Below are 25,570 nucleotides of genomic sequence, written 5' to 3' on the forward strand. Positions count from 1 at the left end.
CATCCTAATCTTTAAATCCCGAGATTTATGTTATCCGGATGTAAGGAATCGAGTTTTTATGAGATTGAGTTTAACGGCGTGTGAATTTCATCGGAGAGAACGCCTCAAAAAGGCCGCTGATACGATTTGTCCCATGTAATTACACACCGCTTCGAAACGTTTTGACACGTCCACGTTGCATAACCCGTTATGATTTTTACCGTTTTCGACTGTTTCTAAGCCGAGCAGGAAAAGAACATGCCGGCCCATTAAAAATTGATTCCGACGTAACATTGAAAATTTATTATTCTTGAGAAAACCCATAAACGGCAGACATAAATTACCCACGGCTACCACAATTTTTCAAAAACCAATAACGTTATTAAAAGCCCTAGTAAGTATTACTTTATTATTAAGGTTGTTATTTTATCTTGAAAATGGTTTACCCCTGATATTCAAATACTGAAAAAAAAGGCCTGCAACGAAAGCATTTGCATGGTCCGACCTTCATCTCTTCTGGCCTTAATATTTCCTCTGTCCGAGATGCATGATGCCACTAAATTAGGCCAGATGTTTAAGAAGTTGCAAAACAAGATCGATCCTCTATCTCCGTTCCAAAGAACTGGTTTTCAAGTCTGAAAAGAAAAATATGCTAGATTCTGTACTACCTTAATAATTTAAATTAGCGGTAAATACATCCAGAAATTATTATGGTTTGAAAATTTACAATAGAAGTCTGGAGGAGGCGACGGTGGCAGCAACGGTTTAGGCGTTCACCACCGTAAGGTAAAGGTCCCGGGTTCGAATCCAGCGCCCCGGCGTTCAAACCCGACATACTTACAAATGGGCTTTTTTTCAAAAACACCAGCACCCCGAGGGTTGATATGGCTTCTGAGGTTGTGAAAAGAAAAATGGAAGCCTGCTTAAAAATTAAACTTAAAAGGAAATTTTATCAGTCAATAAATATAAATAATAAGAAGTAATTAAGATAAAAATGATTAGCATTCAAAAAGCACTTGCATAGAAAGAACAAATATGCGGCGGTTTTGAACAGAACAATTTGTCATTAGAAATACCTTTATTAAAAAAGACCTCACCCAGATGTACTCGTCTCTAAACGTATTATCATTAGATTTTGTTGGTATAAAATTGGATAATGAAATCATGTTGAATAATCCCAATAGGTCCACCTACTCTCTCTCAATTTCTGTGTCACGCGAGCTGAAGTGAGTGATATATAGTAAAATCAGTGTCTCTACAATCAATTTAATACACCCACTCAGAAATGTTTATATCACATTGGAATCAAAGCCAACAATAATGTCTAAAACTTAACTTTTGCGAATAATCTTAAGAGATAATTGTTTGTCATATTGATAGATAGTGTGTCATAAAGATATGCAGTCAAACATTTTCGATAACGATTATTTGGAAATCGTGAGATGCGGCCAGGTGTGACGTAGGTGTTAGAAAAACATTTTCTTTATCGTGCCAACGTTTCGATCTTTATTGAGATCATCTTCAGGGCCTGGGATTTATAAACAATGTTTACATCTACACAGAAAACAAACACTTTAAGTGAGTACAAATACTTTGAGTCTAAAATTTCTAGCATCGTATAAATTCACTTTTTTCACATTCTACATGTATTTGTATAATTTGAACAATGTTTATATAACTTTCAGGCCCTGATCATCACACCAGACCGTACCTCACGATCTCTAAATAATCATTAACTAACGGTCACTAAACAGTACACATTTTCGGTAATCACATTACATGGTCATTACCCTGAAAATTACAATAAAAATCCTACATTATTGAAAATCTTTTAATATGTTAATTTTTGCTATGGCAAGGGTGCTGAAATTCCATCTTCATCTCCTCTAAATTTCCTATTAGTGACTTGTATTCTTTATAATATTCCATATTGTGCAACAATTTTTAGCAAAATTTGGTACTTCAAATTTGAAACTTTTTTTAAATTGTCTCTGGTCATCCTGGTCCGCCTATTCTCCCTGTTTGCATTAGATTTATCCATGTTTAAGTATCATCCTTCGTGAAAATAAAATATCGCCTCTGGAAGAGAGGAAGACAGAGTTTTACTTCTGACAGCAGGTGAACAGGTGAACCATGCTGAACAAGGATGATCAACTCAGTCAACTCAATTTCAACAACTCTCATAAAAATTAAAAGTGATTAAACAGTAGATAGGGTAATGATGATAGGAAAGGTTTCATTTTTAGGTTATTATTGACTACTCTATTATTATTTGTACGAGTAAAGATTTTGCTTCATTATAAATTATGGTTGGTGTGTTTTAACAGTATGATTGAAAGAAAGCTGAACTTACAAGTTGAAGCAATATCGAACATCTTTAAGCTAACAAATTTAAACAAGCAATTTTGTCTTGCATTTTATGAATTAGGAAAACGTCCAATATTAAATTTTTAATAACTATTGCAAAAAGCCGTAATAGATTATCTACCAGTGACACGGATATAAAAATATATATCAAAATCCAATTATACGTCAGTATTAATGGACAGTAAGACAAGGGTAAATTGGCTATATTTACATATTAAGCGCATCAGACAGCAAGCTCAAATGTTTTTTTTATATTGATTCCAAAACCATGAATATTTATGGACCAATTGCCCGCAACTTATTTTAAGTGCGATTTTTACTTTAAATTGTATTGGTTGTCGCTTCTTCGACTTGCGCTATAAAATGGGCTCGGTAAGCAATAAGAGAAAGCAGTTTTGAGACACGGGCGGAGTGAAAGGTGCATTGCCGACGATTTCAACAAATCAATTCGGTCGAATGATAAAGCCAGTGACTAAAAAAAGAAAAACATTACTTACTTGATAGTATTGAGGGAAGGATAGCTCCCCTGGAATCTGTAACAATTCGAATATTTATAAATAAAAAAACATTCTTACAAAATTCTTTCAGGCGTGCTTTCTTAACGATTTCATTATCCTGCGTGAAGTTCTAACCTTAACACATTTCTTGCAGTCAATGACATCTTTGATAATCCAACACGTACAAAAAATCGAACTCATTATTTGAAAAATATATATTTGTACTTGCAAGAAATCACGACGGTTTCAATTGTGGTTAAGTGGTGAAAACGGTTTCATCACCGTTGCTTCACGACCAATTATCTGTACCATTCAAAAGTTGCACATTGTTCTGAAAGGTGCATATTTAGCATATGAATAAATTACATTTTAACTAGAACATATAGGCTAAGATGTCGTAAATTGCATGTCACACGTTAACACATCGTCGACACTATCATGATCCTACGACATTTTTGAAAATTGTTACTATCCTAAATTTTAGCTAATACATGTTCGAGCAAAATTTAGAAGGAAAGGATTTAATAATAAATTAAATGGAGTAGAACTTTATAAAGTCAATCAAGATAAGTCGAATGTTCGGAAAACCGTCATCTGAAAATGGGTTATAAAACAGCCTGATATTCGTCATAATGATATAAGAAACTGAAGTCCTGGTGTTCTTGAAATTACACGAATGTCCGTGGATGAACTCAATGAACCCGTCAAGAAAAGAACTTATGAACTATTATTATTCAGAAATCGTGAGATGCGGTCTGGTGTGATGTAGGTTTCAGAAAAACATTTTCTTTATCGTGCCAATGTTTCGATCTTTATTGACTTTGAGCCCTGAAGATGATCTCAATAAAGATCGAAACGTTGGCACGATAAAGTAAATGTTTTTCTGAAACCTACATCACACCAGACCGCAACTCACGATTTCTGAATAATTATGGACTAACGGTCACTAATCACCACACATTTATGAACTAGTGCCGATCTGATGTTTGATCCTTTCCGATTATTTTCTGTGCCTATCCTTACTATGGATCTGTTCTGTCTTTGGTCTGTCTGATCGTTTCGGCTTCTCGCTATTTTCAATGTTGAATATGGTTAGTATCTCACCAGACCGTTAAACCTGACCCACCACTGGAGATGGCGAAAAACAGTGTGGCTGGCAAAAACAAGGAGAATAGATGAAAATGATCGGAAACATCCAATCTATAGGTACACCTAGATCTAATGAGCAAACCTTACCTTATCTATTAAAGAGCTTTTAAATGAATAAATGTATATAACTTATAATAAATAGCCTTCTAATAAGTCGTAAAACTACAAAATAGAATAATTTTCAGAAAGCAAATTTTTTTCATTCATTGCAATAAAATAAATAGTGTAATTTTTTAACGTATTTCTAGTATAGGATTCAGCGATATATTTGGGTAGGGCTGTTGATCGAACTTATGGATTTTAAAAGTAATTACAATTAATTAAGGTTTTTTAGTTGAGATAAATAAGTCAATGGCACGAGCGGGATTCGAACTCACCTCGATTCACTCGGACACCAATTTCCCATCTCAACCCCACCTTTTGAATTTTCCCTCCTTTTTGCCATTTGTCAATAATTGGTCAAGCGGACCACGAAATTAGTGAATATATAACAATGTTGAAATACATCCACAACAAAGGCAGGTTTATAAAACTCATAAGAAAAAAATGTAAAACTTTAAATATATTTTCATATATTTTGCTCGGTTCCTAGGACTCATTAGCAAAAACGCTCGGAAACTTGTGTAATAATTTATTATTATTAATATCACAAAAAAAGTCACATTAAAACCTGCAATCCGACGTCCGAATACTCCCCACATACATATAATAATATAATTGAAAAAAGTTAGAACAAGTAAAAGGTCAAATTTATGCGGAGTAAAATTAAAAACAAAAAACAAAGGGGAAACATTAAAAAAATTTAATTAAAAAATATATATACTTACAGTTTATAAACGTATATTGTTTCATTAAAACGCCCTTTAATTTCACCCCGTTTGCAAATCCCTCAATAGAAAATTTTTCAATTTATCTCTCATTAATTTAAACTAATATTTATTAATTTAAATAATAATAAATTAATTTGTCGGCAGGCTTGAAAGAGAAAGTGCTAGGCCCTTTTAAATTAGATTTAGTACAAGTCCTCGGTAGTATAGTGGTCAGTATCCCCGCCTGTCGGGAGACCGGGGTTCGATTCCCCGCCGGGGAGTATTTATTTTTAAATTTTCAAGACACTAACTTCCCTTCACTAACTTATCTAGTCTAAGATCGTGGGTTCGAATCCCGCTCGTGCCATTGACATTTTTATCTCAACTAAAAAACCTTAATTAATTGTAATATATTAATTGCTCAAGCGGACCACGAAATTAGTGAATTTAGTAATTAGAATTTTAATTAAAAAAATAAAAGCATGCTTGCTTAACGGATCTTATTTTCTTTGTATAAAGAAATAACTTTAAATAAGAACGGCCCAACAAAAAAACAACAAATCAACCTATGCGATTAATTAAAAAAATCGAATTTCTGAGGGTGGAGGTTAACTAGACTGATCTGATAAAAGGCAGGGACAGGGGCCAAGGCTTCCAAACAGCATTTCACTTCGGCCGGCAAGGCCAAAATACTTTTTCATCAAGAGTTGATAAGTTAAACATTTGCTTAACTATTTGGTAATATGGAATAGCAGAAATTGAACGTGTGGGCTTAACTTTTCAAAGATACGATTTTTTTATGAAGCATTGAATGATGCAGTATGTCAGCTTAGGATGGGCATTCGTTTTCATATTACAAAGACTTAAAATTTGCACTTCTATCATGCTGGCCTGCCTATACTAGCTTTATTTGCCAATCAAAAGTTATATAAATTCGTTACTTTTGCAGTGAATATAGAAAATACAATCATAAATAAGAATTTAAAATAAATAGGTTGATTAGGTCTTACTTCTTAATCGGGAGGAAGCATAAACCATTAATATCCGCATGTACCATTTTATTTTATTTGATGGTTTATTATAACATTCCACCATCATAAGTGCCATATAGCATCCCTATTCTGTCTGCCCACCTCGCATTTTTGGCATTCAGATGCGTTTAGGCATTTCTCCAATTTTAGTGGTGTGTTTCAATATTAACGATGCCAAAGTAGATATTTAAAAACAGTTGGCCTAAAAATCAAATCTTTTTTTTTTTTTTTACAAATAAAATCAGGGAAAGCACATAACTTATCTCCTGATCAGCTGTATTTATAATACCAAGAAGCCTGTCAATGGTAACTCCTATCTCTACAACGTAAACATAACAAACTAAAGGTTTGTTTTTTGAATCGTATACTAAGATCTATGGCTTTATTTCAATACCGTACCTTCGATACAAAAACCCACCACTAATCAGCGATGATTGGCAGACTAAATTTTTATTCGGAACGAGCAAGAACAGGTCATTGCTCAGGGTCAGGCCTCAAAGAGAAATCTCACAACACTTTATTTGTAGTTGCACTATTTGTCCGAAATATGAGACCACGCAGTACCAGATGTTGTTATCTTTTATTGTGTGGAGTATATCAGGACATTTTGAACGATAGTGGTCCAGGAATGTAGTTTATCTTGACGGCCGTAAAAGCGCGATGAGACGTTCTGGAAGCAGTAAATTTCATTGAAACAGCGTTTATTGTCCTTGGAAGCTGTAAATACTTTCTCCCCGTTTATAGCAGCACCTGGCGTAAAAGTCGGATGAACTTCTACCGAGTCGTTTATCAATTATAGTTAATTAATTTCTCTTTTATGTCGCTGTTTGCTCTCACGAAAAGCTAAAGACCCTTAGAATTGGGAACTTTAGGAAGTGAGAATCGCTAGATGACGAAGGACGAGTCGTCTGATGCAATTTCTTCCAGAGGGCAACTAGGGCGGAACCTTCTTGCGACAGTGCAGCCGCTAACCACACGTATCGGGTTTCTTCCTGACTCTCGGAGCCTGGGACGGTACTTCTCAAAAAAAGTGTGCGCTGTCGATGAAAATTTGCTACCTGTATGCTACAAGACAACAATCAACTTTAACTTGTGAAATTTTCGTCTAAGACTTTTTGATTGGACATGCTGGACAAAATATTTGGTTCGGTCTGGGATATGGTCCAATGAATGTTGTGTGTTAAAACTATGCCAAGCATTCTGTCCTTTATTTCACCTTACTAGGCTAGATTCTCAGTCAATATTTAAACATTATTTTCTTTTTCCAACATGTATAAAACATGTGAAACATAGTTGCAACACACAACATTCATTGGACCACATGGATCTCACCCATTATATTGTGAATAGTCGCTGGACAATCATCTTTAACTCATGCTGCACAATGTCATTGTACGATAGAACTACTAAACTGAATGAATATTGATGATAAATTAAGTTTTTAATTTTTGTGGTTGGATTCTAAATATTTGTAAATTTTGGACTAAATTACATTTCATTACATGAGCGTAGTCAGTCTTGCTGCCAGAAAACGTAAACAGATTTTTGAGGTGTAATAAAGTAGATTAATTACTTCTATGAAGCCAGTTTCATAGCTATAGTGTATGACTTATGTTGGGAATGGCCCATTGGGCTGCTTAGGATGGCCGGATGCGATCGAAATGTACAAATTAAAGAAATATTTATGCATGGAACACTTGGAGTTATGGACCCAGGAGAGCAGGATAAAATAGATACCTCAATTGTGGATAAAATAATGCAAATAACAAACACTTACACAAGGAAACCAGATGAACTAACTAGTTAGTCACTAACAGTTAGTCTGGTTAGCATTGGCAGCAAGACTAACTACGTCTAACTACGTTCAGGTAATGAAATGTAATTTAATCCAAAGTTTGCAAATAGTTAGAATATGTAAAAATTAAAAACTATATATCCAAAATACCCGACATTCTTCGGGGAAATGGGGGATAAGCCCTTCCATTCACATTAATAAATTAGATTCACACATTATTTCTAAATAAAATATAAATTAAATTGATGGTAAAAAAATTTATTTTATTCTTCATTGGGGCAAATTATTTGAAATTCTGAATTATCCAATTAATTAATATTTATGAAAGGTATTGGTTGAGATAAAAAAGTCAGCGTCACGAGCGGGATTCGAACCCACGACATTCGGCTAAATACGCCGCTACTCTACCGAGTTATCGTGACTTCGATCCGACGGTCGTGGGTTCGAATCCCGCTCGTGACGCTGATTTTTTTATCTCAATCAATACCTTTCATAAATATTAGTTAATTGAAAAATGTTAATTGGTCAATCGGACCACGAACAGTAATGGATTTTTAATTATATTAGTGATCGAATTAACAAATTGAATATCATAAAAATTACCTGCTTTTAGGTAGATAATAATTCATAAAATGTCAGTAAACTTCAGACATTTGCATAAACAAAATTATAATTTGGCGACAGAGAAGAAAACTATTTTGTATACGTAAAAAAACAACATATACAGAGAATTAAAAACGGAAACCGTCGAAAGCGTGTGACTGTGTGACGTTGAGATGTGCTAGACAGGTGTAGAAGTGTTCCACATGACTTGGCACCACGGCAGGTTGAACATTGACATTCGTGTCATTAGGTGAATTGTCAATTTGATGAAACGGCAAAAATTTCTATTGAAGATGCCGTTCGACTTAGCGCAAGTTTATACCCGATCTATAATTAGATTCCAAAGCGTTTATTTACTTAAATAAATAGAATTTCAAAGTCATTATTAACAGTGTTGAAATAGGCCACAAAGATTTTTTACCACAAATAATTTCAAATTTGTATGAAATACTGCAATAAATTATCGGTTCGGTTTCTGGAAAACGCTCTATTTCGTAAAATTTTATATAAAATTTCTTGGAACTCTTAAATTCCATCATAGAGTTTAGATATAGAAAAATATTCATGGATTTAGGCATTAAATTTACTGATTCACTAATTCTTACTCACTATTTCAACCACATGGCCAACTATTGGTCGCCAAATATTACACATTAAAATTATTCTTTTACAGAAATTCAAACACTAAGGGAAAAAATAATCACTAGTTCTGAAGCAAAATTTTGCCTTTTTGTGTACGATATTAATAAGAACAAGAACACGAAAATAAATATTCAAAAAGAAGATTTAGCCCCATTGAATGAAAAATTGTGAGAATACGAGAGTTAGAACATACCTTTAAATATTTAATATTTGAAACGTTTGAAATCTAATTTTGCATATTTCTGAGCAGATTTATTTAGGTTAACTTTAAAGTAACTTTTTTCTTTTTTTACAAAAAAAGCTGTCCATTGGAGTGAGAAGATACGAATAAAAATCAGTCTCTGAAATTGCAGCTCAAATCCTCATTTAAAATTGAATTTAATAAATTCTCGCCGGAATCAAAATATATTTTATTATTAGTAAATCCACTAGATTCGTGGTCCGATTGACCAAATTATTTTGTTATTATTGTCATAAAGGATGGCTTTACATGGATTGTATACAGAAATATGCAATATACGTACATATTAATATACGTAAGGTACCGCTGGTGTGGTAAATACGAGTCGCTTTATCCACTTGGCCACCGGGATTTTTATGAAATTCAATATTGTAATCATGCAGAATCAGGTCGCACATAAGAGTCGTTCATAACAAAAATATCAAATATCATCGGAGACAATCAAACATGAAGTTTATACTGTTTATCAAGAGTTTACACGGCGTTCGATGCAACTGGTAGGCAACTTTTGTTAAATTTTAAACTTGTAAAAAATAGAAGCATTGCCAAATGGATGAAGTTAAAGACTCCTACTAAGTGGAAGCAACACCCTAAGACAGAAGAAGGCAAGCTAACCAATAAAATCTCGCCTAAATTTACAAGAAACTATCAAACTAGAAAATTAGGTAAGTTCATAACAAAAATATACAGCGCAATATGTAATAGCTTATGTATTTATGGATTATCTCCAATATTATTCGTGTTTATATATTGCAACTAACTTGCAGTAGACGATTCGGTCCCAGAATTATTTTTTACCCCTGTTGTAGTGAATTATTGCAAATTGGTACTAAATAATTTTGTAGCCGAAGAAGAGGATAGTTGTAATTTTTATAACTTTATAATAACATGCTACGTTCATGGTTGTCTGAAAGCGAGTTGTAAACTTCGGTTTTATAAAAGGCCATCCCTTCTCTGCTGTCTTCTATACTTTGATATGCGTCTCGGTGCCTTTTTCTCGGAAATCTCTATGAAGGTGGTTTATATTCATCTTGTATATCTCAAAGGGCGACGTCCGACAGCTGCAGCAATCGGCCGTTGCACTTTGCGCTTATCAGCACCGGGTGAATGATTTCGCCCACATTTCGCCCACAGAGCTGTGCCGCTTTGTGAAAAGTATGTCCGACGGCTGGAAAAATGATAAAAACCGAGGTTTCCTATGTTCGTACGCAATGGCCTCTAGAGTTATGGCGTTTAATAATTTTTCAGGCCTTGTCCTTTTTCCTAAACAGTACTCCTTCATGATTCATCGGTTCTGATTTAATAACGGTTTCCATCTGTGTCCCATAATTCACAATCATCGATTTATTATCTTGTAAAAATATATAAACTTTAAAATGTAAAGATAAGATCAAAAATTGTATTGAAACATATGCTAATCAGATCGTAAATATTTATTTCACTTTAGTATAAAACTATAGGTGACTGAATGTTTCGAAATGCGACAGCGCAACAATACCCTTTAATCATTTCAGTTCTGTTTGGACAAGGAAAATAAATATTCGATCAGAAATTTTATAGTTCCATTGAATAAAAAACACGACAATATAATAATATTCAGAACTCCGTAAGTATATTTTTTCTTGGATAATGAGGATATAAATTGAAATCTCTACAAAAAAATTATACCCACTAAAGGTATAACTTTTTTCTTTCCGTAACATAAAGATCGAGTTTTTCTATTGCAAATCTACGATGTAAAAGTAGAATCCATATGAATAACTTACCTTTACGCCTCAAATATACACTAACATGTGTAAAAACACCGGCAATGTGTATAAAGAGTTTTTATCTTGGCAAACAATTACATAGAATTACAAACAAATTTTACTACTTGGTACGGAACTGAAATTTACCAATAAGAAATACATTTTTAATCACTTGGATATATTCAATTTCAATTTTTCAAGTTTCATCATTACAAGAAATCACAGTAAATACAGGGTGTTCCACGGAAGATGTCCACGCCCCTTCCGCATAACGTCCTTAACTTTTGTTCGATTTTGATAATTCATTTTTCGATACGAAGTCTAGCTTTTAGAGTTAACAGAAATAACTTTTCTATTCGTATGTACGTTTTTTTAAAGAGTTAAAGTGTCCATTTTTATTTCCGATTTCAAAACTAGATCATTTTTAATATTTTTTTGCGTTTTTTGGGATTCGATATCTTAATTTTTATGGAAGTCCCCGAAATGAAAGTTTAACTAAGTATTTAACTAATTAATCTTTTTACGTAAGGTTTTGGTTGAAATGAAAAAGCTAGTGGCACGGGATTCGAACCCACGACCTTCGGCTAAATACTCTGCCACTTGAGCTATCGTGACTTCCATCCACTCGGATACCAACTCCCTATGCCAACCTACAACCTTTCGAATTTTCCCTCCTTTTTACCAGTTTTGTAGGTTTTTAGCCTAAGTCGTGAGTTCGAATCCCGCTCGTTGCGCCAGCTTTTTCATTTCAACCAAAACTTTACGTAAAAGATTAATTAAAAGCAGTAATTTTGTCAATAGACCAATAAATATAATGGATTTAATTTAACGTATTTACGTTTAATTTAAGTATTTAACGCCGGCCCGTTACAATAAACACCATTCTAGGAAACTTGAATAACCTATTTAGCGAAGAACCACAAATTTTTGCAAAACAAAACATTTATAGACATAATAATTAAGACAGTAACATCTAGTGAAAATATAAAAAATTATAAAAACGGAAAATGAAGAAAAACAATAGAACTTATATATATACTTTAACACTGGCAATATGTTTTTTCTACGGTTTTTTAACCACATCCATGAACGTTTTCGTTGAAATTGTCTTTCTTCATTAAATAGGTAACTTAAATTTCCTAGAAAGATATTTATTTTAACTGGCCGACATAAAGTGGTAATACCTAGTTAAAATCAGATTTCGGCCCCTTCTATAAAAATTATGCGAACGATAGCGAAAATTTCTTAAATATGATATAGTTTTGAAATAGGAAATCATATATAGCGGGTCTCATTTAAAAAATGTCTGCAGGGCACATTTTACATCAAAAACTTATGAACGGAAAAGTTATTTCACGAATCAATGAAACATCTAAAAAATAGGCTTGAGGGGACATCTTCCGTGGGACACCCTATGATCATGCCATTTCAATGCAAATCATACAACAAAAATGTACTTGCATTGCTTTATTATTTAAGTTAATATTTAAATAAAAACAAACGAACTATACAACTAAGTAAATAAAATAAATTGAAACAATTTGAAGAGTTAAAAATGCATTTAGGAAGTAAAATGAAATGTGGGTATATTGGCTGAATATCCGTTGCCTTCGGATAAAGTATAACGGCAGTTATACAGTTTACGTATTTAGAGGCTAAGAAAGGGGTTCATCATCACGAGTTTGCCCCTGATGTTCTATCAGCTATGAACTGCTGGACATAGGCTGTAACGTGCAAAATTGTCACAGCGTGACGCTGCTTTTTTAAACGTAGACGTGTTCTATATATTTCTGCAACAAACCTCATGTCTGACCAACATGGGATGTAATTTCTACCACACCCACCATCCAAAATTTTCTCCTTAGATCTTGTTTCGCGGCACACTTTGTTTAAGAGAAAGAAATAGGTAATATTTTAAAAATAAGAAATTGCGGTGGTTTTTTGACTGAACCCTAAAAGTGTGGTATCAGAGTAAGATCAAGCAACTAGGTGAAAGATGTCTATATTAGTTGAACACAAAGAGCCATATCTCAAATATTAATTTTATTTGACATAAACCAAATTAAATTAGGGATTTTTGCTGAAATTATATAGACATGTTTTTAGTTTTCAAAATATATCGTAGGCGTGATTTGCTACTGGCCTTGTGAATCTTTGTAACATACGATGGCATAAATCCTTTTCGTCGCTTAAAACATTCCAATCGCATATTTGACCCTGAAGGTTCAAGTACGAACGGCCTATTCCTTTCATTCCAGGGCTTCGTACAAAATAGATCTGTCGTTTCCGAGAAATATAATTGCTTTAGATTTTAAAATGTTCCCGCCGAAACACCCCCGGTTGGCATTTTGGCGACAGGACGGAACTTGTAAGTGAGCCGACCTTTTGGCTATAATGGTGATTAATACTTAAAGCGGCAATTTTTCTTAAACCGGCCTTTGTTTCCTGATGTCGTTTCCCAGTTCTCGAAATGACCCGAGTTTCATTGATTCGGTTCAATTATCAGCCGGAAACTGCGGTTAGGATCTGGCCATTTGTGAGGTTAGACCGCCCTGTGTAAGTCGAAGAAGTCTTTCTGAGTTGTTCAACGTTTACCATCCCGACAAAAGCTTAGTACTTTACTTAAAAAAAACACTTGTTCATTTTCATAATGAAATCATCTTCTTTTCTACTTTATCAAATTCTACTTTTACCATTTTTAAAATGCCACATCTACCCTTTAAAACTAACAGAAGGTGATCCAAATTATTCGCCTTTATTTTATCATTTGATAATAAATGATATATAAAGCAAGTTTATGAAATCGATAATCTTGACAACAATCACTTAAGAAGTTTTGTAACATTTTTATTAGTTTATCTGCAGACAAAATTTTCAGTAGTTCTAAGTTTTTATGTTTTTTTTCGATGTATAATTTACATATTTGTGAGATTTTGGCCAAGTAGTAGTTGCTACCTTTTTTAGATTTTTGTAACATAATTTTTTTAAATAATACGCGAATTTTAAAATAAAGAAATTTTTGCATTATTATGGCACCAAGATTGCCGAACGTAGCAAAATACAAATTAAATTTAAACAATAACAAACATCTTTCCATATTTTGATCTAAAACGCAGAGCAACAAAGATAAAAAACAAGGAAAAAATTTTTTAAAAAAATCTTGTTTAACATTAAATAGTTTATTTGTGATTTCTCCGTTCCTGGTCCGCCCACTCTTGCAGTGGTGTCCTTAGCATTATTAAAAGTCTTTTCAGACATATATGACGGTTGGGTTAGGTTTTTCTTTTCATATTATTACAAGTTAGAATTGAATTCTGTTCAGCTTTTTATGTTTGTGCGTTAACAATTTCTCGAGACTGTCTTCCGTCTTTTCTGTCCGTCATGGTTTAATTCAAAAATTGTCTGTATTGTTGCAGGTTATGATTCCGTGTGAGGTCGGGCTGTGTAGATGGATCATCCGTCGTCTTGGGATTACTGAATGTGTTCTTTTTCAGTTTTTACCTGTTTTTTCGGTGTTTTTTGATGCATGTAACAGGCAGTTTGTCTTTTTTTCGATTTCAAATCTCAATTTGTTATGTTAGCTGTATAGCTTTACTATAAAAAATGAAAAGGTCTGCCATTATTTTTTATAATAACCTATAGAACAATTTTGTTTATCAAAGAAATAAGCAATTGAATAGATAGATAAATTAAGTTTGGTGCATTTGCTTTCTGTTTTGGTTACGGCGGTATAGATAAATCAGTTCAAAACAATAGTGTTCAAAAATTACCCAACATCCTCACTATATTCGTATAAAACGTAAAGCACAATTAAGTACATATTCAGAATGAAAATTGTTTATGCATTTTTTCAGGAAAACGTTGTGACTTAAATGATGTTATCAAAGAAACAGAGATATTTGGTTAAAAAAAATTGAAAACCTTGATTAGCATTACTCAAATAAGTTAGTTAAGTAATTCCTGTCATGCTGGAGGGTATAACGGCCAAATACCCGTTGGGTGGCGCGCAAACCACTTTGCTACTATACTTGCTCCATATTATTGACAATTAAAAGTGCCAGGATTCGAACCCAGGACCGCTAGCTTGGCCTAACCCCCCCCCTGGCCACTGCGGTCCCTCCAACGTCCAAACTACATTTTAGGTTCGTATAAATTATCCATTTTAAAAGGAATAACAATAATTTAGTAAATAAAACTAGTATCACATTTTATATGGTAATTTTATTGCTAATTACTAATCTTGAGGGGAGTTCCTGAACATTTTTAACAATCCTTTTCAGAAGGGATGTGTACACTACACATTTAACTTTTTTAACTTTTTTCCTATATAATCATCGTGTTTCTATATGCTTATATTATTTAAAATAGAACTCTTCGCTGTTTTCTTTTCAAGCTTCGTGACGGGTTTAGGAGATTCCTGGTTGAGGGAAGGAAGAGCACCAAAGGATTGGAGTGGAACTTTTGGAATCCGGATTGAACGAACTCATTCACAAAAGAATATGAAAGTCTATCTACAGTGTTTGATTAGAACGTAAAAAGGAGCATTGGTGGTGATTTGAAGGTCTTTGGACTGAAATGTTTGCATTCGGTTTAGGTAAGTTTGCTTGCTAAGAACCTCTTAGTCCAGATGAGCCTGATGATGGTCTTATTAATGCTAATCATTTTTCTGACGTCAATTCACTTTGTTTTTCCATTAGTATTTTCTGTTCTTTATAATCAGTACAATCTTTTCTTACGTATAAACTTTTCAGTCTAGTTCGGTGGATTGAGGAGCAATATTTGCTGTCCAAATAGACGAACCTTAGTGATTAAGGTAATATTGATGTTACTGTTTAATTTGCTATTGTATCTTTTGACGTAGATATGTATCTTTTATTTGAAGTATATCCACATACCTTTAATCTTTTTTCTATCTTCATATGGAACATGTTTTGCATGAATTCATGATTTCCTCCAGGTCACTCCTTTCCTTTATCATACAGTAGTTTACATCATACTAACTTTATGTCATACATTTCTTTGAGCTATGAGTAAAACAAATATTTGTATTTTCCAATACAAATTTAATTGTGTTCTGCGGAATTGTGAATACGTAGTTTGGTCGGTCCCAAAAATTTTGGTATGCCAACTCTCTAGCATCACAGTTTCATTCAGACAGACTTCAACTTCTCGACAAGTACCATGCTTTGCTGTAAGGTTGTAGGATCAAACTAATTTACATAAATTTTTCACAATGTTACCATTTAAATTTCCAGGGGTTAAGCCGGGATTCGAACCCACAACTGCTAGTGAGGCAAATAGAGTCGGACACCGTAACAACTCGGCCACTACAGTGTCTATAAATTCATTGTATTTATCATTTACGTGTTTATGTGGTGTTTATGTTAATATATTAGGATGAATGTAATTTATTAGCGTGAAAGGAAGGGGTTATTTACCCCGCCCCGAGGAATATCGAGTACTTTGGGGTGAGTGTGTGAAGTCTGTGGAGCAAAAGTAAGTTATTAGCGCGAATGGAGTGGGTTCAACCCCGCCCCGAGGAATATCGAGTACTCTGGGGGAATGAATGTGACCAGACATCTATGTTTGTGGCGATATATATGTTATGTATTGTATGTTGTGTATCTGTTCTTAAGTTGAAATCCTGAGGTACTAACAAGAGGCTAGCTTTTTAAAATAACGAAATAATATACAAGTAAAAACAGAGAGTCAGTAACCAGATCGAGATGCTCAAATGGCTGCAGTTCAATACAAAATACGCGAGAAAGACAGGAAAGAGAAAGAATACACGCGGAGGGTCGGCGATGACCTCAGCTGTTTGTCGGCCCATAAATCTTCCACTTTGTATATATATATTTATCATTTAGAAAACGTAATGTTATTACTGAAACCAAATTCTGCTGACCTGACAAACAAAATAAATGACAATTTTATGTTCTGAATCGTAAGTTTCCATCTCCTCACAAGCTAAATGTTATTTGATTTGTGTTCTTTTGCTAGTTTGTTGTATACATTAATATATTATATAAATATTATTTCAACGTAATGTCACTGTTGGTGGTATGTCTTATATTATGCATGCAGTATGCACATATACTGCACTACAACCAACCTCCTCTGTATGCGTTAATGAACAAAGTAATTAATAACAAATAATTTACAAATAAAAATACTTTTAATTTGGTCCAAGTTTACCAATAATTTTTAATAATTTGGTTTGTTGCTCTGCTATGAATTCTAACCTTGAATAACTTGTAAAAGTATAAAAACATTTTTTACCTGCATATATACAATTATTGACTACATAATATCTCTTAATTCAACATCGTACAATACGCAAATTCTATTCTATGAATTCTATGTCTTAAGCTTTATCAGATTTATGATTATGTCGTAAATTCCTGTGAATGAAAGTGATGAAGTGAATGTAAATATGCTATATAATATCGGTGGAACTCGGAAATTAACTTCCTAATGATGGTGCTCTGAAAGGGAAATTAATTAGAAGATAATAAAATGCAACGTATTTCAGTCCAGCTGAAACACCGACAAAATGGTAGACAATAGATGATTCAAGATTTAATGAAAAACTTAAAAAAATTATAAATACTTCATATATGCAGAATGCAAATTAGAAATAATTAAGAAAGATGATATTTTATTACTTTATACTTTTATTATTACTTATTATTTTATTATTAATTTTTTAATTTTATGTTTTTTCATGTCACTTGACTCGAAATGAAAACTCGATGCCAATATTACCAAATTTTGAGAAATCATAATTATTAAACTTTCAGCATTATTGACTATCCTAGGTAACTTAAAATTTCGAATTTACATTTTGGTATAACTTACAATTACTGATGCAGTGTCGATGTCTGAAATTTTGTCCCAATTGTATGGAAATTATATTAAGCAAAAATTATTTAGATGATATTGTTCATCAAATATAGGTTTCCCTCGTAAAATGCAATAGTTTATGTTAAATATTGAATTACATATTTTTTATTAATTAACTGAATGGTTTTTTCTTAGATAAAAATGTCACCTATACATTTCGTAATTAGTTGCGACAAACTTCCAAAAAAAAATACAATAACAATAATAGAAAAATCATTTAAAAATATAATCACGTACATAAATTGTGAAATAATCATTTCCTTTGATCTTTTTTTTTGTTGAAATTGAAACGGATAATGATATTTACGAACTGTTTTTAAGATTTTTTTTAAAATTGTAAACTTTATTTTTTGACCAAGGTCAAAAATGCCTTATGTTACAACAGGAGTAACGTCCAGATACGTAATGATCACTATTCATTTGGACATTGAAGCCTAGGGGATATAAATTTTCGCGATCATCGTTAGAAGAGATATGTTATTGTCACGGTGATTACACACTGTTACCACTAGTCATCCAAAATGTGGTCTGGGATTACTGTTGGATTCGCTAGTGAAGATTTACGACTAGGCCGCGAGCCGATTACCAATGTCATGTAAATGTATTTGTTCGCGTGTCGGCATTGCTTCTTTTTCCCTGGCTTAATTGACAGCCGTCGACCGTGAAAAACTCGGAACTTGTCAACGCGATTTAAACTATTAAAATTATGTCCTGTTGCAAGCCGCGTGCGTACGGTCGGGCGACGGGGATAACGGATGAGGCAAGGCCGCGGACCGGACTTACAGCACGTCCCGTAAATGAATCGTCCTTTAACAGTTGTAAGTGCACTGAACCTGGTTGCAAACGGAAAATTTATCGAGTGGGCGAAATTGGAGCGCCGATCTGTTGAGTGGGCGTCCGATGATTATCTCCTTCGGGCGTTATAAACTGTTCAAGTCTCTAAATAAGAAAACATACCAGAACAAATCGGGAATAATGAGATCGTTTTAAAAGAGATTTTCCTTTGACCGTTAAAACGTCATTCTCCACAACATCGTCTTTATGTAAATGACCTGATCAGTATCTTGAACAACAATGGTTACTGACAATCGTTCGCCTTTCAGAGGCTGTATTAATATCTTACCCGGCTGGTTGTTCTTTAAAAATCTAGGTCCGCCCACTTTCGCTGTTTATTTGTGGTCAGTTCTTTCCACCTTCAGTGGACCGTCTGTGTGCCATCAGCGACATTCAAACCACTGAACCAAAAGCTCGATTACAGTAATAGAACCACCTCACTTCCCCACCACCAGAGAAGAGATAGAGGAAGAGAGATTGAATAGAGGGGTGCGGATGTGTAAGAAATCGTGATAGAGGGATGAGGATGTGTGACAAAAATAGGGTGAGGGGTGTAAAAGAGGGTATTGCGACATGTGTGTTTGTGATGTTGAAGGAGAGAGCGATTAGATAAAATATAATATTATAATAATTTTTAATTAATTTAACCATTAAGACGACGAAATAAATTAATATAAAAATATTCTTAATTCATTTGTTTTCAATGTTACAGGCAAATAATAAAAATAAATTAAACACTTTTCCAATTCTTCGTCAAAAAATGTTTTCAATTTTTCAAAAATAACAATCAGTTAATTTTCAAATTGAAATTACTGTTAAGGATTCGGTCAGAAATAATGATATACAGGGTGTATCAACTTCTATAATCCACCCATTTAAGTCGGAAACGATTAACTTTAGCAAAATTGTATTGTACAAACCCCAATTTAATTTTAGCTAGGAATCGCGTAACAGATTAAACATAAATTTCTCATTCAGCTAGGGAATGGCATTGTTATTTTGAATGAGCATCCCATATTTGTATTGTGTAATTCGATTCTAGAGGTTTGCAAGCAAAAAATATGTTCCCCACTTGTTTTGACCGATTTATGGTATTATCTGCCATTTTGTTTCACTTCCTTATCTAATTGTAAATAACTATTTAGAAATATCAATATTTCGATGTTCTGTAATGTCTAGTTAAATTTCGAATGCCAATGACCACTCTTATTGTAATTTTTGTTTTTGTTATTTTCTCGAAGTCAATCTTCTAGAAATCATTTGGATTCTATCGCACAATAATTTATACTTGAGTATTCATTTCATGTTCTGCTTTCCAACAAAAATTATACAAGCGCCTAAAAGAGCGATATAATTGTTGGTTTTTTTGATGCAGGGCTCATTTTTTTCCTAAAAATTAATGTAAACTAAGCGTTAAAGCAACCCCGTGATCCCTATCTTATTCTGAGACGATGCCTATACTAAATTAACTTGCTAATTCTAATCGCTTTCGAAAAAAAACGGGTAGAGCCATATTGTTACAAAAAGCATGCTCCCTTACGTTTCACGCTTCTTCCGTCAGGCATATATATANTATATATATATAGAGAGAGAGAGAGAGAGAGAGAGAAGGAAAGAGAAAGAGTGATAAAAAAAGGAAAGGAAAGACGTAGAGAGAGTAGTGCTCACGCGACTGTTAATGTGCGATAGAGCGCGCCAAGAGAGATAATTATGCATTTATACATAACAATAATTACCGTAAGTTTTTAAAAATAGGTCAGTTGTTTTATTCAACAATAATTCAACCCCATTTTAACCGAAACCTTTATGCTTTTCAATTTACTTTTGACAGACGACTAGAGTTTTGTCTATGGAGTTGAGCAATGGTTTTTTTTTTCATATTCCAGTAGGCCATTTTATTGTAGTCAATGATCCATGAACCTTTTATTTTTGTTGGTTGTAGTTTGTAATTTTTATGCTTGCAAATATTTTTTTGTTTCTGCTGTAAAATGTTTGAAGAAAACAGCAAGCTTTGGCAGACTGTCAAAGTTGTGTTTTCGTTATACATAGAACTTCAAAATTATAAAAAATTTATTATTATATTACACTAGCATTTTTGATGTACAGTTTTTATCAAATGTAATTTCATCATCGTCACAACGACGAGGAAATTGAGAAAAATGGCTAAATTGTGTGTTACGTAGTGGTTTTGAACAAAAGAACTCAACAAAGAACTCACGGATGTATTAGTTCCTTTTCTGCCATTTTTATGAATAGTCCTGTATTTATTTGTTGCCCGTAAGGTATACATACACACAGGATTGTTAATACGGCTGGTAAACTGGTTTTCTAAGTCTTTTGTTTTCGGCTCTGAAGGAAGCGGTTTCAAAGTTTCGAAATCCCAAACTAATCAGAACAAAACCGACCGCAACGCACCGCAGCTGCAGTGGAACGACATGGAATCCGGCTTTTTTTTACAACGATCCCTGTTACCAAAGTGATATTAGTAAAGGTCGAGCTCACTCCCTTTTGATAGCCTTGAGTACCGTTGCGGTAGAGTCATGTGCTTAAGGTCCTGATTGAAATAATCAGAATCCTACGAAAAGGAAAATCTATCCTGGGATGATTTTTGATCGACGTTTTCATGCAACAAGGAGGGAAAAAAAGAAATTTACTGTAAGATGCACTCTACCGCATTCATCAGGAACTAAGTAGGTAATTTTCTTACTTTACTTCCTTGTTGTATTTACTTCAAATACACTATAAAACCATCAAGATCTCACTTTTTCCGTTGTATACAAGAACCGAGATGGATATAATTTTTCTAATATATTATGTTATATATAATGACCACATAAAGAACTTGACGCGTCTTACTGTGAAAACCGCGAAAATAGACCCATCAAATTGTGAGGGGGTCGGCACGCAAAAATACTAATAATACTACTAATACTAATACTACTACTAATAATAATAATACTAAATACACCCTATAAAAATAATAGGTACAATCTAAAACTCAATGGTTAAGAATAATCAATTTTTTGTTTGTTTGTTTGCGCACAAGTGTGTGTGTGTGTGTGTGTGTGTGTGTGCCTCATTTGTTACTAAAACAAATATTATCAAAATCGTTTCACCGATTTTTTAAATTACAATTTTAAAATAAAATTTCTGGGAACTATTTCGAAGTACTCTTGAAGACAAATTCAAACTAAATGTACCCTTAAAGACATCAAAGCAACTGGACTAATTAATTCCATGTAACAAAGCATCTGGCAATCGACTACATTATGGCACCCAACGGACCAACTTCATTTTACAATCTACCACTAACTTTAAGACAACTTATAACACTAAAGCCAGGAACACACTTACCCGATGCTACGCCATGCGACGCTGCTCGATGCCTCCCGACGCAAATCCAAACTCCGATTTTCCATAAGGTTGCATTACCCCCGTGCACATCTACCCGATGCTACCCGACGCAAATCCAAACTCCGATTTTCCATAAGGTTGCATTACCCCCGTGCACATCTACCGATGCTATGCCACGCTAACCTACGTGACGACGCTCTGCGATCCCCACTGTCCAAATTTTCGTCGGGTCGTAACGAGTACAGTCGAAGAAAAAGAACCGGACACTCATATTTTTATTCAAACTACAAGTATTATTGTCGTTATATTAATTACAACATACTTATTTTAATATAAACCAAATTAACTGTGATTAAAAATTAATTACTTTTTATTTAAAAAATTAATTTTAATGGTTTGGTAGAAAATTAATCGAAACACCGGAATACGATTTTTTGATATAATGAATTTAACTAACAATTTATCGTACTCGATTCGGCGGTACATATACTAAAATTGGAACAATTGATTACACGGTTTTGTTCATAAAATTTAATTAACTATTTATATCATAGTTTTGCTCGTAAAATTACACTATTTTGTAATGTCGGGTAGCATCAGAACAGGACACTCATATTTTTTGTAGTTTATTTCAAACTAAGCACATGTAATTATTTTGTCGTTATATTAATTAACACATGTTATTTTAATATAAACCAAATTAAACGAGATCAAAAATGCATAAGTTTTTATGCATTGTTTAATTATGGTGGTTAGAAGTAACTTTATTTAAAACAATTAAATTTAACAAACAATTTATTAGATGGTTGTGCTCATAAAATTTAACTAACAATTTATTACAAGGTTTTGCTCAAAATAGTGCATTAAGATCAAAAGATGCGTTGCGATTGTGATAGTGATTATTGTGATAAACGCTGTGGACTGTACGCGACGTGTGCTTGCGTCGGATAGATGTGCACACCCCACCAAAACGTGGCAAGGCGTCGGTTGCATCGGGTAGCGTCGCAGGGCGTAGCATCGGGTAAGTGTGTTCCCGGCTTAAAGCGTCAAGCAAGAGCCAGTTGGAAACTCTCCCGTTACCTTTCAGACAAAAAAGCATTCAATCCCCTAACTAGATAACAGTCTAAAGAAATACACGATTATACACATATACAGAGTCATCGACAACTGACGACACCTCTTTATGATTGCGTCTAAGAAAATAAAATACAAAAACACGTCAACCAATCAGTCTTTTACCTATAATAGGGAAGATTATCCAAAAACTACTGTTGCTCCGCCTTTATAACGAAATTCCATGCCATACTATTCCTAATCTCCAATTCGGCTTTCGGAGTGGCTACTCGACTATACGTCAAGCTCATCGGTTTGTATGCACCATTGCCACTGCCCTCGAGCTCAAACAGTACTGCCCTGGTGTCTTCCTAAACATATCTCAGGCATTTGTTAGGGTATGGCACCCGGAGCTTTTGTGCAAGCTCAAGGCATCCTACCATCTACTCTATTCCTGATACTGAAGTCATACCTTACAGACCGTCACGTCCATACTTTCCGAAAGTTCACTTCCATTTAACCGATTCTCGCTGGTGTTCCCTACACACTCTACAGGGCTGATCTACCGACTTACCCTAACACTTTCACTTTTACCTTTGCCAATAACACTTCAATACTCACCTCCGATAAAGACCACTTACAGTTTCATGTAATTTACAAAATCAATACACACACTCGAATCCTCGAATGCTCTGCCAATGGTGAATCAAGGTTGATGAAACTAAATCTAAATACATTGTTTTCACTCTTAGCAAAAATGTCTCCCTCCTTTATATTTCAATAATCTTCCCATCCCCGTTGGGAACCACGTACAATACCTGGACTTTACCTAGACAAACGACTTAAATAGAATAAGAGACTCAAACGTAAATATTTAGACTGCTAAAAAGACTATGACGAGCAATCCAAACTTACAGTAACAAAAAAAAGACTATGTACTGCCCTGCTAGCCCCACAATGGACACGGACAAGAACTGTATGGAACTGCTAAGCGTTCCAATCTTAACAGACTACAAATCCTACAATCTAAAATTCTTCGACCAATAGTTAATGGTACTTTTGATGTCTCTAAACATACAATTCATACCGACTTAAAAATCCCATTCATATCCGAACTTGCCCAATACCGTTACAAAAATTTCCATTCTAAATTGCCCTATCACTCAAACCCTTTAATCCGCGAATTGTCATCCTCAACATTACCCGCCAATTCTCTTCGGAGACTTAGCTGCCTAACATCATGTATAGTTGCCAAGTGATCTCCATCCTGTTGTCCTATCACTGGATGGACGCCGTGCATGCCTTACATGCCCCGTTTGTGTGTTCGTGCATAAAACCTGTGTGAACTTTCATACAATATAATAATAATTTCAAATTTTTGCTTGTTGCTTATTAAAAGTGCAGCTGTATATAAGTAAATGAATTTTAAAAAAATAACTATTTTCGTTCCGTGGATGTAAATTATTTGGTTTACAACTCACAAACATTATTTTTTTCTTAAGTTCTAACATTTTGAAAATAATTCGAAATTTACGTTTGGTTCATATTTCTGAGGCACTTCTTAGCACTTACATTTATCTCTTTTTTGTGGTATATGTGTTCATTTAAATTCTTTTTTTTTTGTAATACACCGTAGAAAAGAGAACTCTTATGTAAATTGTAAGTTTGTAATTTGATACCTTGGCATCTTTGAAACCCGCTGGTCCGCCCCCCTTTAAAATGGGCCCCGCGCGGAAAATTGCGAAATAGATAACGAAACCCAGGTGTGAGATACTATCTCGTGATTGTGCGGCGTGGGTGCGATTAGCGTGTGCGTTATTTAAGAAAGGAGCTTTGCCGAGCTGCTGCTCCTCACGGTTCTATATAATTGCATTACTTATTACATTACCTCAATTGTGCGAATGGGTTTCTGAAGAAGATTTTCATTTGCCCTTTCGGCCCCAATAGTTCGATAATGTTAATTTATGCAAACCGTGAAACTCTTCCTTTTTTCATTTGCGGCAGTCGAGGTTGGTGAAAGGAAATGAGAGTTTCTATCGCACCTTGGAGTATATACAGATCCTTTACTCCTAATGAGAACGCTTACCACACCTAAGCCCAGTCTTCGTTATAATGAATTGTAAAATTTTAATTTCAACGCTAAAGCAATTTCTCTTAACTTTCAACCTCTTTCATTTATTTCCCTACGAGCTATGTAAGAGTGAAATCGTTTTGAGTGAATTTATTTCAAAGACCTGCTTTTATTTAAATTGAATATTATATATTCAAAAACTTATACTTGCTCTGTGTTTGTTTTCGATCATTTTGGTCTGGCTAACCTTGTAGTTTTGATCTATCTTTCTATCATTGATTAATCTTGTGTTTTTTTTAAATAGATTGTCCAAGTCACGGCTAAGTAACTTAAGTCTAGAAATACCGAAACACCTTTGATAGACAAAAACAATCGAAGATAGGCGGAACAAAATGATCAGGAACGACCACATTACCGCTAACCCTTGTTAGTTTTATATCTTCAGCGGCTTGTCTATGTTATACTATGTCATTAACGTGATTCATACTGGTTCT

The 25,570-nt window shown here is 34.0% G+C and overlaps 1 protein-coding gene across 2 annotated transcripts in view; it reads right to left on the reverse strand.

The window, feature by feature from the left end:
• Positions 1-25,570, reverse strand: part of LOC106660839 — a 251,418-nt gene that overhangs the window by 124,121 nt on the left and 101,727 nt on the right. Inside the window, exon 2 of one of the 2 annotated variants that reach the window (XM_014383816.2) lies at positions 2,844-2,879. The exons of the other annotated variant lie outside the window; for it this stretch is intronic. Within the exon in view, the coding sequence (XP_014239302.1) occupies positions 2,844-2,879 (36 nt within the window). The remainder of the gene's footprint in view (positions 1-2,843; positions 2,880-25,570) is intronic. 2 annotated transcript variants of the gene reach the window in all.

The sequence above is a fragment of the Cimex lectularius genome, unplaced genomic scaffold, assembly GCF_000648675.2.
Source record: "Cimex lectularius strain Harlan isolate CLEC.00 unplaced genomic scaffold, Clec_2.1 scaffold96, whole genome shotgun sequence".
NCBI lineage: Eukaryota > Metazoa > Arthropoda > Insecta > Hemiptera > Cimicidae > Cimex > Cimex lectularius.